Source organism: Hippopotamus amphibius, chromosome 1 (genome assembly GCF_030028045.1).
Source record: "Hippopotamus amphibius kiboko isolate mHipAmp2 chromosome 1, mHipAmp2.hap2, whole genome shotgun sequence".
Taxonomy (NCBI): domain Eukaryota; kingdom Metazoa; phylum Chordata; class Mammalia; order Artiodactyla; family Hippopotamidae; genus Hippopotamus; species Hippopotamus amphibius.
Genome location: NC_080186.1, coordinates 53,982,393 through 53,998,297, shown reverse-complemented (window position 1 = coordinate 53,998,297; position 15,905 = coordinate 53,982,393). Strand labels below are relative to the sequence as shown.

The following is a 15,905-nucleotide window of genomic DNA, read 5'->3' as shown; positions in this document are numbered from 1 at the left end:
CTCTAGGCCAGGAATCTAAAGTCTTGGAAGTCAATGAAGGTAGGGAGAAAGGTTGAGTACATTCTAGGTCCAGATGTGAGAGCCTAGTCAAGGTCCAGGAGGGCAGCAGACGTTGTTCTGCTAGACAGATAGAAACTAGTGTAGGAAAGGAGCAAATAAGCCACCAGGATAGTTGGTATCTTTGGTTCCATGTCAGTGGTTCTCAATCCTGTTACACACTAAGATTATCTGGAGCACTTTTAAGAAAATACCAGTAACCAGGCCCCACCCTCAAAAATTCTGATTTAATTAGCCTGCAGTGGGACATGAGCATGGTATTATTTATTTATCTTATTTTTGGTGTGTTGGGTCTTCGTTGCTGCGCACGGACTTCTCATTGTGGTGGCTTCTCTTGTTCCAGAGCACGCGCTCTAGGCACTCAGGCTTTAGAAGTTGCAGCACGTGGGCTCAGTAGTTGTGGCTCACAGGCTCTAGAGTGCAGGCTCAGCAGTTATGGCACACAGGCTTAGTTGCTCTGTGGCATGTGGGATCTTCCCGGACCAGGGCTTGAACCATGTCCCCTGCATTGGCAGGCAGATTCCCAACCATTGCGCCACCAGGGAAGCCCTAGTTAACTTCTGAATATTAGCACAAAGAAATCTTTACTTACAAGAACAGCTAAAATCATCATTTTCTTCTCCAGTCTCTTCTGATTTCTCATGATTTCAGGGGGGAAACCTCCATTTTTAGGTACACACAGGAGTGACAGAGTATAAACTCTAACTGGCAAGAAGATTTCCCCACATTTTCTTTTCTATAGGAGACTCTAAGTTCTTCCTTGTCCTCTGAGCTCTGAAAGTCAATTAATCCTGTTGTTATGGCAGATGTCAGTGCATACAGTGTAACAAGTAGCTTGTTTCCTTTTTGAAAAGTATTGGATCAAAAGAAACAGCACTTAAAAATATGCATTTAACTTAAATACCAAAATAGTAAGTTATTAGTGTTGTATTTTAAAATATAGAAAATTGGGTATGCTAAAACTTATAAATAGAATAACTTTTAGATTTAAAAATATGTATTTTTTTAATTTTAGGAAAGCAGAACTAGAAGCAGCTGTCAGAAAGAAGATTGAGTTTGAGAGAAAAGCTCTACATATTGTTGAACAGCTTTTAGAAGAGAATATTACAGAAGAATTCCTAAGGGAGTGTGTATGTGTTGATAAATTGTTACTTATGTAGTATGAAATCTTTAAATCTATGTAACATGAAACTTCCTTGCATTATTGAAATCTTTGAATCTGTTGTCAGTCACATGCTATATAATTCATGCATTTAAAAATAATCAGCTATTTTGCATTCCTTGTTTTATAGTGACTTTAAAATGCACAAGAGAGATAACATGCATATTTTAACCCTTCTTTTAACCAGTCTGCTAATCTCACTTGATTTTCATTGCTTTGCATTGCTGATCCCCAAGTCATTTTTCATATTCTGTATGTTATCCTATTTTAGTAATAGATCATTATTTTTGTTAATGTAATTTCATTAATTTTCGTATTTTAAAAACCTGAAATATAGACCATTTATGGTTTAACACGTAACAAGAAAATTATCATCTGCATTAAAAATAATGTTTTTTTCTTTAATGGCCTTATTGCATTAAAAACTTGAATGGAATTGTCTATTATATCCTCATAATCCTTAAGAGAAAAAAGAAATGGAAAATTAAAGCTCAGAGCTTTTATTGCAGAAATAATTCTTAGTGTGGCTCAGAGATTTTCCTAAACAAGAGGAATATAAATATGACAATATTTAAATTTATACAGGTAACTGCATCTGAATCTCCATACTTGATGACCTAAAGACAGAGACAAACCAGAAATGTTGGTTTGTCTCAAGAACTGAGATAATTTGAACATGAAAATGTCAAAGGAAAATATTTGGTGTTAGCTTAGAACTATCACCTCACTGTTTTATATACAGTTTTTTCAGGAGATGGAAGATTTTGCACAAAAATTTGTCCAGGAGTCATAATGAAACCTATAGTATACTTTGTTTTTGAGATTGTGCTTTAAGAAATAGGTAAAATTGTATCTTGTTTTATTTGGTTTACTTTTGAGTAATACTTTTTAAAAATAAAATATACTATCAGTATTTTCCTTTGTTATAGCAGACACTATAGCATCACTTCTTCCTCCTGCCTGAGAATTACTTCATGAATTATATAATCTACAAAGATATATAGTCTACTGTGGCAGAAATTTTGGGGGTTTTGTGGGTTTTTTTTTTTTTAATAAGAGCTAACATTTTCTGAATACTTAGTATGTGTCAAGAAACACTTTGAGTGCTTTTCCTTTATTTTCTCCTCTGATTCTAACTTCAAACCTATGAGATAGGTACTGTTATGATCCCTGTGTTTTCAGATGAGATCGACGAGGCTTAAAGAGCTGATAAATAAACTTTTACAATAATCTGCAGAGGGAAATGCCCCTCTTATTTCGTTATAGGGGAAGTTCATCACACCTGCTCACTATAGTGATGTCGTGGATGAGCGTTCTATTATCAAACTTTGTGGCTATCCCTTATGTCAGAAGAAGCTAGGAATTGTAAGTAACTACTTTTTTAAAAATGTAAACTTTTAATTTTTATATTTAGCAAAATATCATGTAGAGAGAACAATAAGTGAAACTGAGGTCATAAACTAATGATGTGAGTTAGCCAACGATATGATATGTAGATGACTTAGTGTTCTTAACTATAAAGTTCATGTTTATTATTTGAGTTCTTTTGTAAGCTATATTTCTTTTCTTTAGGTACCAAAACAGAAATATAAAATTTCTACCAAAACCAATAAAGTCTATGATATTACTGAAAGAAAGGTAAGTTTAAAGGCTATTTTCAATGTGGCAGTTAATTTTTAATATTACACTAAATGGAATTGTAAAAATATCTGTTTAAAATCTTGCCTTTTAGAAATAGCCATGCTAAAAGTTTTTCATTTATAAATATTTCATTCAAGGTGTTAAAAAAAAAACAACCCTCTTTGCTTATACTTTAGTTAATATGTGAACGTTTAAAAATTAAAAGTGCATATTGGCACAAATTCAGGTGAGTGAATCAGAGAACAGAATAGAGAACCAGAAACAAACTCACTACTCTTGTGGACACTGGACATATGACATCAGGAGTATTTTAGATCAGTGGAGAAAAGATGGATTTTCTTAATAAATTGTACTGGCACAGTTAGTTATCCATATGGAAAAAGTGAAAACTGACATCTATTACAGTGTACATACAGAGATCAATTTTAGGTAGATTAAGGACCTAAACGTAAAAGACATACCTTTTCAAAGATAGTATGAGAGAATATCTTTATAAACTTGGACTAGAGAAAAATTTCTTAAGTAAGGTAGAAAATTATAGACCATAGAGGAAAAATTGATAAATTTTTCTGCATTAAAATAGACGTTTGCTCATTAGAAGTTTCTAAAAAAAAGAGTGAAAAGATAAGCTACAAATCAGAAGGAACTATATTTCTCACATGTTTAACTGACCACAGATTCATAACCAAAATATGTCACCTGTAAGAAAAAGACAGAAAACTTGGAACTTGAATGGCTAATGAAAGTATGAAAAGATGCTCAGCCGTATCAGTAATCAGGAAGATAGCAAATGAAAACACATTGCATTACAAATTTTACAGCCCCCAAATTAGCAAAATTATAAAAATCTGACTTCAGTAACTCTTTATACCGCTAGTCAAATAAAAATTGGTGCAACATTTTTGAGAAACTGTTCAGCCGAGTCAAATTTGTTAAAGTCAAATTTACACATTGTTTGTGACCTTTCTTTTCTTTGGTATAAATCCTTGCCCATGTCCACAAGCATATATGTATATGAGTGTTCCTAGTAGGATAAACAAAATATGGTACATACATACAATGGAATATTATTTAACTTTAAAAAGGAAGGAAATTCTGACACGAGCTACAACTGAATGACGTTTGAAGACATTATGCTAAGTGAAATAACCAGCACAAAAGGAAAAATATTACGTGACTTTACTTATATGAGATAATTAGAGTAGTCAAATTTATAAAGACAGAGAATAGAATGGTTTTTTTCAGAGGAGGTGGAAATGGGAAGTTATGGTTTAATGGGTGTGGAGTTTTAGTTTTACAAGATGAAAAGAGGTTGACCAAAAAGTTGTTTGGGTTTTTCCGTACCATCTTATGGCTAACCCAATACGTAGTTTGAACAAAAATGGTATATTTTATATCACTTTCTGCAATTTTTGAGTTTGCTTTACATTATGGGTATCCTTGTAACTTGTTAATTACAGTATGCTTTCTTCTCCTTCAAACGCTGTGTAGAGTTCCATTGTAAGAAGATCTTATTTATCCATTTATTCCCCTAATTTCTTCCAGTGACAATGTTGGAACAAATGTCTTTGAGCATGGGTAGCTATGCACTCATGCTCAGCATTCTAATGGTGAATGGTTAGAAAGAGAATTGCAGGTGGTTTTGTCCTTTGTCAGTTACACACACTGGAGCCCCTTTCCCCACAATTTCTTTCCTTGCATAGTTTTGGTTCAGTGTGGGCTGCAAGAGTCATTTTGCATGAGTTTGGTAGAAGGAAGTGAATGAAGTCAAAGCCATATTCCTTTTAGGCGCTAGGGATGGTGCAGAGGGTGGTTGGGGAGAGAGAGACTGTTATAGCTCACGTACCTTGTCACTTAGCTGCTGACTTACCTGGTTGCCATGGGACCACTTCAGCTCCTGCCAGATCTCCCCAGAGCATCTCCAATACCTGGGCCAGGTGCAGTGTTTACTTAGTGATGAAAAGCATAAGCTTCCCTGCTGTCTTCCACCCAAAGTTTATAAAAATATTCTCTCATATTTTTGTAAATAAAAAATGAATAATTAAAAAAAAAAGGTGAGAAGAATTCTGGAAATGGATGATTATGATGGTTGCAAAACAGTAAGAAGGTACTTAATGCCACCAAACTGTATACTAAAAATGCTTAAAATAGTAAGTTTAGTGTATTATACCACAATTTTCCTTAATTTAAAAATTGTAATTTAAAAAAGGTTCATAGTAACGTAATGATAACAAAAAATTGCAAATAACTCAGTTGTCCTTAAACAGTAACCAAAAGGTAGTATACTTAGGCAATGGAATATAATACACAGTGTAAATGAATAAGCTATAGCTATATTAATGAACCTTAAAAACATAATGTGGAACAGAATATAAAAATAGGCAAAACTGAATGATATATTTTATAGGATATGTATGTAAGTAGCAAGACTAAAAGAAAGCAAATAAATGAGTAACACAAAATTTATGATAGTGATTACCTCTTGGAGAGTGATGCCATCCGGGAGGGATACATAGAAGCCTTCAAAGGTACTAAACCTTACTTCTTACCTTGGGTGGTAAATTCGTGAGTTTTCATTTTTTTCTGTGAACTACATATTTATGTTTTATAGTCTCTTCTATATGTAAGTTGTATTTCACAATCAGAAAAAACAATTTGCTATTTTTAAAATGTTCTTTTCAGTGTTTTTGCAGCAATTTTTGTTATAAAGCTTCTAAGTTTTTTGAAGCACAAATTCCTAAAACTCCAGTGTGGGTTCGAGAAGAAGAAAGGTAATTTAAATGATTATGCATATATTTGTTCATATAGTCTAATAATTTTGTTCTACTTTTTGAGATATGCAAAAAGGTATAGTTTTCTTTGGAATGTGTTTACTGAACACTTTTAATTGTGGGGAAATGGTTATATTTCAAGCAGAGCTTTTAAGAATTTTATACATAAAATCAGAAAATTAATACATACAAATGTTATTTGTTTGCTATTTTAGCTTTAAGCACAAAATCTGAACTTTGCTTCCTGCTATGATGGTTATTTCTGTTAATTCTATTAATATAATAATCCTGGGGTAAGAATTTTAAATTTTTTCAGAAGATACTGGATTTTGGGATCCAACTGAACTCACTTTATTGTTAGGAAACTAGATACTGAGGTTAAAACGTTCAGGTTACTAATTCATTTAATCTTTATTTAAAATCAGTACAATATGTTTAAAGAAAGCCAATTTAAAGAGTCATTTTTAGCAAAAAAAAAAGTTTATAGACATTCCCAGGATTTTGCCTTTTGAAAAATGTTTCAACATTTATAACATTTTATAATTTGCTGAATTTGCAAGAGAATTTATTACTGAAGGAAAAATGGAATAATAATATTAAAAAGGTAACAGAAATTGTTATGTAACTAAATTGTGTTGTCTAGAAATTCCAAACAAAGGCTTAAGTGTATTTCTTAAGCTAGTGATAGATTCTGAACAAGGCTGGGATTCTTCTGTCCTATTCCTCTTGATTGGAACTAACCAGTGAGTAATCTACAAATATACAATTATCACATTGTACATAGTGTAACTGTGTCCCTTATTTATGTATAATACTTGTCTGTATATAATAACCATGTCAGTATTTTTCATATCTGGATGCATCAGTGATACCTTGATTTCTAAATTGTCAGGGTCAAGGATTATGTCAGTTTAATCCACTAGAGGTCACTGTGGTTTTCACAGAGAATGTTTGATATTTTTATGTGTGCTAATGATCAGAATTCTGGAATTCAGTATTCTTTTAAAAAGCATGTCTAGCTATTGTATGTATAAGTGCTACAGAAATGTGGTATTTTAAAGAAACTCTGTTCACATATAGTATGGGGTGTAACATTCATAACCTATAGTCTTTTGAAGGGGAAAAAATGTTTTTTTTTAATGGCAGCATTTAGTATTTAATGCAGAGATATTTTTATTAGCTTGGAGTGAATTATAATAAATAATAAGCTATATCACCATCATAATTTTGTTATAATTTTATTAATATTAGTCACTATTTTAATTTAAAAATAAGAATAAATTTTAAAATCCACTCAAAGAATTAGATATTTTATTGTAATGACTTCCAAAATCTTTTTTTTTTATTGCAATATAGTTGACATATAGTATTATATTAGCTGCAGGTGTACTACATGGTGATTTGATATTTGCATACATTATGAAACGACCACCACAATAAGTCTAGTAACCATCTGTTCCCATACAAAGTTATTACAATGTTATTGGCCATATTCCTTATGCTGTACTTTACATCTCCATGGCTTATCTATTTTATAACTGGAGGTTTGTACCCCTTAATCCCCTTCACCAATTTCATCAACACACACACCTCTCCCCTCTGGCAATCACTTGTTTCTTCTCTGTATCCATGAATGATTTCCAAAATTTTTGATCACTGTAATAAATGCATTTTACATTATCCAAAACATACGTAGAACTGAAGCAGAAGTCTTGTGAAACATTTTTCTATTCTCACTACATGAAAAACCTCTGATATTTTCTGCTCGATTGCTTTTCTGAATGCTAGTAGCAACTCCCTTAATTGGTTGGTCCTGATCCGCAGTTTTAAGAGCACTGTTTTGTTGGTTCTAGCTTAGATTTTTAGTTGTTTTACTGTTAGAAAGTCTTATCAACACTGAATCTCGTTTTCCTCATTTGTAAAGTAGAAAGTAGCATTTAACCTTAGTTCCCTTTAGTTCTAATGTTTTACAGTTCTAAGTCAGTCACTGCTGCTATAGTGAAAGTTTTCTAGATAAGGAAAATGTCTCATTTATAAAAATGATGAAAACATAAATTATCAGCATAAGCTTAGAGAAATTTATACTACGTTGTAGGGAAGCCTGTCTCATTTAAAAGTTCAGAATAAAAATTACTGACTAAATAAATTTGAACTCATCAGTCTGTAAAAGATAAAGGCTGATAAGGATTGAATTAAAGTTTTTAAATTATGAAAAAAAAAACAAGATTTTATATTTTATAGTATGTCCAGAACAAACTTGAAGTTTACATCTTCAGGGACACCATGATCTTACATACCATTTGGAAACAGAATGTTAAATTTGACTTAATTTCATTTTTCTTACATTATTGTGACAGCTAATATAAATTTGTTTACCAGATTCTAAAATACTAAAACCTATAGTGTCACTTAAAATTTGTAAGATACTATTTTGTACCATACTAAACTCACTACCTCATTGGTAAAAACCTATAAATCAATTTAAGAAAAAATTACACAAATTCATGAATTCTAGCTCCATACTTCTATTGAGGCCTTGGAGTCAGAAGGGGTCTTATTAGAGGTTTTATAGTCCCTTATTTTCATTATTAAGGTAAAAATATCTGGAGTATATCTTTAATATCATGGACAGCAGCAGTGCTTTTCACAAAATGTCTCCTGATGTCCTGTCAGAAACAAAACATTGACCTACATGGCCTGGGTCATGACGCAGTATGATGCTTCTCATGTTGTGAGTTAGAAATTTTTCACCCATTTGGTGGCCAGAAACAGACCACATACAGTTTTGTTCCTCTGAGACAGTAGGCTCATTTGAATTGTCATATAGTTACATTTATAAATCCTGTTTGGTTGACTGTAGGCTCTGAGAAGTCTTTGAAGGGGGGGAGTTTCTTGAATTGTAACTTAAAAAATCAGGAGTTAAAGCTAAGAAGGAAGGACAAATGTTTAGAATCAAATTTTGATTTAAAAGATGAAATTGGGGTGAATGGTTAATGCTGACAGAGCTAAAAGCGCCATCATGTGGCCCAGAGTAGGGGATTTTCACACATGCTGCTTGGCAGTAAACACAGTATAATCTCAGAGGTGCGGAAGCCAAAAAACCTCTGCAGAACAACTTCTATAACCTCTTCCTGAGTAGTCACCTCTGTTGCTTGGTAGACAGAATAAAAACTTTCTGAAACAGGTTTTAACATGTTTCATACTATATTTGAAAAATTCCCACCACGGGGGGGGGAATTATACTAAGTGATATACACACACTAAGGTCTTTTGGTGTGCTATTTCTAGTTTTAGATTTACTTGCTAAAGTTACAGTTAATCATCTTGTTTATACTTTAGTGAAAATAATTTGAAAATGTTTATGAAGAACCAGCTTGAAGGTATTCTTTAAGATAGTTATTTTTTCAATTGAGCTTAACTCAAATATCGCAAGACAATATAAACTTTGAAGGGAATGGAAGATAGATTGAAGAGAAATGGCGCTTTTAACAAAGGAAAAGCTTTTGAATTTCACCCAAAAAAAGGATAGAAAAGAAAGAGCAGTGTATCTTGGTGCCTTGTTTCTAAAACAGCTCATAGCAAAAACAAACTGAAGTTTATATTGAACCTTTTGTCCAATGCCTCATTAAACTCAATTTTAGGTTATTTTAGTGTCAGGTACCACTCTCCCTTTTATAGATTGGGAATCAGAGAGTATTAAGGTCATTCATAAAGCATCTAGAAACAATGTTCGGCATAGTTTTCTTTAAGTGAAATCAGAAAACTGAAAGGAGAGGAAAATAGTAAAGTGTATTGAATTCCTATGGGAGGGTTTAAGTAAAGATGGTATCCCCACAACTTTTGGGGTTCCTTTTTCTGACTTTAATTATAGGCAACATGTTAGAAAGAGAGAACTTAGACTTTGAAAGACCTAAATTCATATCCCAAATTTACTACTTGTACGTGTAGTGATCTTAGGAACTCAGTTAACCCCTCAGAGCTTTAGTTTCCTCATCTGTAAAAATAAAGTTGTAACTTATGTGAGGATTAAATGAAATAGTATATAAAACCATGTAGCAGAAAGTGTGGAAAGATGAAAAAGTCCTTGAGATGGATGGTAATAGTTGCACAACAGTGTGAATGTACTTGATACCACTGAACTGTAGCTAAAAATGTTTTAAATGGTCAATTTTATGTTATGTATATTTTACCACAATTTTTTAAAAATTCACTCGCCATATAATTTCCCCCTTCTTTAGAGATTGAATTTTCTTTTAATTCTTAGTGTTTTTCTCAAAAAATATCAAGTTGTATTGCTGGAGGTTTCTCATAAAACTACTTAAATTGTATTCATGATTTAGAGTAATGTTTACATTTTTATTACCCTTTGATTCAGCCATACTTGGACCTCATTCTTATTTGGAACCATTCTGCCTCCAGGATCTTGAAATTAGAGCTTCCCGTCTCTGACCACAACCTCTATCTCATCTACAGCTGTCACTCCTGAGTGTGCTTTGTGACCTCGTTTTGACCTCTACCTTAGCTCTGTTCTTCTAGGTTGGCAGACCTTCGTTAAATTTGTTTTCTTGAGCCCCACGGTCAGCAGTTACAATATCATCCCCTCTTTCTTTCTCCATTAACTTCTACCATGCTACCTTCCCAAGCTTCAGTCATCCTTTTTTCCTATTGCGGAAGATTATTGGGTAAAGTTCTCAAGTAAGACCATTAGCACTTTAGATAAGCTGTCTCATTTAATTCAGTCCTCACAGCATCCCTGGGGAAGTATTGATACCCATTTTATGGATAGTGAAACTGAGGCTTGGAGAGGTTTAGTGACTCACTCAAGAACACTTAGCTCGTATATATAGATTTGGGATTTAAACCCAGATTTGTCTGGTACCAAAGCCTGCGCTGTTTGTATTCCTGTGGCCCTGTTCCACTTCATTCTGTGTAGTCTCAGCAGTGTGCTCACATGTTTATTCTTTGTTTCTTAATGACTATGATACATTCAGACCTTCTCTCCTTAAACTTTGAACCCTACCCCCAACGCATAGTAGATAAAACCTACTACTTAACTGAAATGATTGAGGGCATCCACCAGAAGGTCCTTCAACATTATTTTCTTCATATGCTCTCTCATTTCTCTGCCTCCTCATTGCTAATATAGTACCCACTGTTACCAATTCTGTTCTCCTCTCACCAAGGCCTTGCTTTATAGTTTATTCCTGTTTTCTTTCTTTTTCAAACTGTCCTTTCATTGTAATTTTGTCCTCTACTTTAAAAAGGAAAAAAAAAAGTCCTGAAAAATATCCTTTAGATTTAGCAGTCCTATGGTAATTAGTGATCTTAGTGAGAGCCATTTCAGTAGAGTAATACATACAGATTCTGGGAGGCAGAGGGTTGAGGGATGGGGGATACAGAATTGGAAGTGATGAGTGCAGACTTCTTTAAAGAAGTCTGATGATGGAAGGGGGAGGGATTGTATGGCTCAGGCACAGGGGTTTTTTGTGTGTTTGCTTAAGAGGTAGGCTAGATTTAAGCATGGTAACTTACTGAAAGGAAAGAGAAAAAAGGGAGAGGTTTATGGAGTAAAACCTCAGAGTAAAATCCATAGGATTAACCTCAAATGCCTTAATATACAAACTATGTTAATCTTTATAGGCCCAGCTGAATCTGAAGCTTTTCTTCATTGGTTCAACCGGAAGTTTTTCTGTCTTCTCTAATTTGCTGTAGCAGCTTCTCTCTCTCTCATGATACTTATTACATATTCTCTTGAATTATGTGATGCAAGAGTATAGTTCTCATGAGCCATGGTGACTGGATTTGATTCCTGGCTTTACCACTTACTAGCCATGTGACTTCTGGCACATTACTTAGTCTTTCAGTATTCAATCTTTTTATCTGTAACATGGGATGTTAGTAGCTACGTTATTCTTATGAGAATTATTTGTAAATGTCTTAGAACACGCATTTTCCTCCTACTAAATTGTAATGTCCTTAAAAATAAGAACCTCTTCTTTGTATTACTTAACATACCCAGCATAGTCCATACATATAATAGTTCAGAATTTTATTTTTGAAGGAATTTGTTGAATGATGGGCTATACCCTGCATTTGCAGGGCATCCACTTAGTTAGTGTAAGAATCTAGTTGAGAATCACTGTTTCTACACATATTTTTTCCCTACAGTGATACTCAGATCCTGATGTAGGACCAAATGCCAGACAGCAGCATGGAACTGAACCTTGATAATTTTAGCCAGGAAGACTTGGGCGGGGATGTGGGATAGGAAGAGTAAGAGGACTACAAATGGAAGTGGGAGGAAGTAGTCAACAGGCAGTAAAACACTCTTGTGAACGTTAGCATATTATTTACTGTGCTAAAAAAGCTCTTAATGGGAATTATAAATATCCCCTGGAGTAGTCAAGGCTAGTCACCATCCAAGCAGTGTCGTTTGTTTTCTTTGAGTAACACCAAACCAAGGTAGCTTCTGTGACTAGAGTTTTCGTGAGTGGGAAGAAGTAGGGTAAACAGGATAATTTGGATGATTGGGAAAGGACACGCCTCGATTGGCTGAAGGACTAAGGAAGAAGAAAAAAATAGATTAAATTTTTACTCTCAGGAAACTCACTGCCTATTGCATTGTTTTGTCTTTTTCTTCTAAATTTTTTATTATTGGTCTTCGGGGAATTCCTGAACTGCACGGGAATCCGTAGAGCAGAGGTGTACGCCCCCTGATGTGTAGTACTTAGATGTTTAACGGGAAAGAATGCCTTGGTCAGTTAGCAGTGCCTCCTATAAGTAAGGAGAGAATTGGTGAAAAATCCATTCCCTGCAGTACCTTGTATGCTCGTGACTGAACAAAAGATGAATGGATTATTTAGGCGATAGTTATGTGATTGATGCAGCGATGTTTAATTATATAGAAAAATACTTACAACTCTGATATCTTTTATTGGTAGCCTTTAACTGTCATAACTCAAATGACTTATGGTTCCATCTGTCCATTTAGCTTGACTTTTTTGGCAATTAATTTTTATTGGAGTATACTTGCTTTACAATATTGTGTTAGTTTCTGCTGCACAGCAAAGTGAATCAGCTATATGTATACATATATCCCCTCTTTTTTGGATTTCTTTCCCATTTAGGTCACCACAGCACAGTAGGTTCTCTAGTTATCTATTTTATACATAGTGTATATATGTCAATCCCAATCTCCCAGTTCATCCCACTACCCCTTCCCCCCATGGTATCCATACATTTGTTCTCTATGTCTGTGTCCCTATTTCTGCTTTGCAGACAAGATCATCTATACCATTTCTCTAGATTCTGCATACATGCATTAATATATGGTATTTGTTTTCAATATCATATCGCTCTTTCTGACTGACTTTACTCTGTATGACAGTCTCTAGGTCCATCCATGTCTCCACAAGTGACACAATTTCATTTCTTTTTATGACTGAATAATATTCTGTTGTATATATGTATCACATCTTCTTTACCCATTCCTCTGTTGATGGACGTTTAGGTTGCTTCCATGTCCTGGCTATTGTAAATAGTGCTGCAGTGAACACTGCACATATCTTTTAGAATTATGGTGTTCTCTGGGTATATGCCCAGCAGTGGAATTGCTGGGTCATATGGTAGTTCTATTTTTAGTTTTTTAAGGATCCTTCATACTGTTCTCCATAGTGGCTGTATCAATTTACATTCCCACCAATAGTGCAAGAGGGTTCCCTTTTTTCCACACCCTCTCCAGCATTTATTGTTTGTAGTTTGACTTTTTTAAATCGAAGTTTATTGCAATATGACCATCATTGCAGTCCTATTTTGCCCTTTAAATGGGATTTGTGTTCAGTACCTTAGCTTCTCTTTAGTGCACACCTATTTTCTTATATTTACTTTTTTTTCTATTAACTGACTTTGTTTTTTAGAACAATTTTAGGTTCACAGCAAAATGGAGAGATTCCCCATAAACTGCCTGCCTGCACACATGCATAACCTCCCCCAATATCAGTATCCACCATCAAAATGGTATATTTGTTACCACCCACATCCATGGTTTACATTAGGATTCACTCTGGGTATTGTACAGTTTGAGATCTGGACAAAGGTATAATGACTTGAATCTACCATTACAGTATCATGCAGAGTAGCTTTATAGCCCTAAAAATTCTCTGTGCTCCGTCTATTCACCTCCTACCCAAGTCCCCCCTTATCTTTTTACTGTCTGCATGGTTTTACCTTTTCCAGAATATCATACAGTTGGAGTCCTATAGTATGTAGTCTTTTCAAACTGGATTCTATCTCTTGGTAAAACACATTTAAGTTTCTCTCTGTCTTTTCATTGCTTGATGACTCATTGCTTTTTAGCACTGAATAATATTTCATTGTCTGAATGTACCATAGTATTTATCCCTTTACCTAGTGAAGGACATCTTGGTTGCTTCCAAGTTTTGGCAGATATGAATAGAGCTGCTGTAAACATAGCATACAGATTTTTGTGTAGACATGCGTTTTCAACTCCTTTGGGTAAATATGAAGGCATGTGATTGCTGGATTGTCTGGTTAGAGTATGTTTAGTTTTGTAAGAAGTCTCCAAGATGTCTTCCAAAGTGATTGTACCATTTTGCATTCCCACCAGCAGTGAATGAGACTCTGTTGTTTCACATTCTCACCAGCATTTGATGGTGTCAGTGCTCTGGATTTTGGCTGTTCTAATAAGTGTATAGTAATATCTTGTTATTATTTTAATTTGAATTTCTCTGATGATATATGAGGTGAAGCATCTTTTCATATGCTTGTTTGCCATCTGTATATCTTCTTTGGTGAGGTTTTTGGTGCATGTCTTAGTCTGTTCAGGCTGCTATAACAAAATAGCACAGACTGGGTAGCTTATAAACAAGAGGAATTTCTTCTCACAGCTATAGAGGTTTTAAATCTGAGATCAGAGTGCCAGTGTGGTTGGGTGAGGGCCTCTTCTCAGTTGAAGACTTCTGGTTATGTCCTTACATGGTAGAATGGAAAGGAATTTCTCTGGCCTCTCTTTTAAAGATATTGATCCCATTTGAGAAAGATTTGCCCTCATGACCTAATCACCTCCCAAAGGCCCCAATTCCTAGTACTATCATATTGGGTTAGGATTTAACATATGAATTTGGGGGTGAGGGGACACAAACATTCAGACCCTTGCTTTTGTCAGTGTTCTGGATTTTGGTTGTTCTAATATATGTGTAGTGGTATCTTGTTTTAATTTGCATTTCCCTGATGACTTATGGTGTAGAGCATCTTTTCATATACTTATTTACCATCTGTTTATCTTCTTTGTTAAAGTATCTGTTAAGGTCTTGGGCCCATTTTTTAATTGAGTTGTTTTCTTATTGTTGAGTTGTAAGTGTGCTTTGATGTTTTGGGTAACAGTCCTTTATCAGATATGTGTTTTGCAAATGTTTTCTCCTAGTCTGTGTCTTGTCATTTTATTCTCTTGACAGTATTTTTCACGGAACAGAAACTTTTAATTTTAATGAAGTCCAACTTATCAATTTTTTTTGCATGGATCATGCCTTTGGTGTGTATCTAAAAAGCCATCTAGGTTTTTTCCTGTATTATCTTCTAGGAGTTTGTTGTTTTGTTACTGTTGTCGTTTTTTATTTATTTGTTTATTTATTGGCCACACCACATGACATACGAGGTCTTAGTTCCCCAACCAGGGGTTGAACCCAGGCCCCTGCAGAGCTGCAATGGAAGCATGGAGTCCTAATCACTGGAGCACCAGGAAAGTCCCTCTTCTAGGAGTTTTATAATTTTGCATTTACATTCAGGTCTGTGATTCATTTTGAATTAATTGTTGTGAAAAGTGTAAGGTCTGTGTCTAGATTAATTTTTTTTGCATGTGGAATAGCATTTATTGAAAAGACTATGTTTTTTCCATTGTGTTGCCTTTGCTCTTTTGTCAAAGATCAGTTGACTGTATGCACATGGGTCTATTTCTGAACTCTCAATTTTGTGCCAGTGATCTTTTTTGTCTCTTTCACCAGTGCCACACTGCACTGTCTTAATTACTGTAGCTTTATATTAAGTCTTGAAGTCAGGTAGTGTCAGTTTTCCAACTTTGTTCTTCTCTTTCAATATTATGTTAGCTATTCTGGGTCTCTGCCTCTCCATAAAAACTTTAGAATCAGTTTGTCCATATCCATAAAATAATTTGCTGGTGTTTTAATTGGGATTGCATTGAATCCACAGATCAAGTTGAGAAGAACTGACCTTTTGACAATATTGAATCTTTTTATCGG

The 15,905-nt window shown here is 34.4% G+C and overlaps 1 protein-coding gene across 1 annotated transcript in view; it reads left to right on the top strand.

The window, feature by feature from the left end:
• The window catches only part of RPAP2 (RNA polymerase II associated protein 2), a 76,791-nt gene that overhangs the window by 4,417 nt on the left and 56,469 nt on the right, over positions 1-15,905 (top strand). The window contains exons 3-6 of the mRNA XM_057713028.1: positions 1,073-1,187; positions 2,486-2,584; positions 2,792-2,857; positions 5,543-5,631. Of these exons, the coding sequence (XP_057569011.1) occupies positions 1,073-1,187; positions 2,486-2,584; positions 2,792-2,857; positions 5,543-5,631 (369 nt within the window). The remainder of the gene's footprint in view (positions 1-1,072; positions 1,188-2,485; positions 2,585-2,791; positions 2,858-5,542; positions 5,632-15,905) is intronic.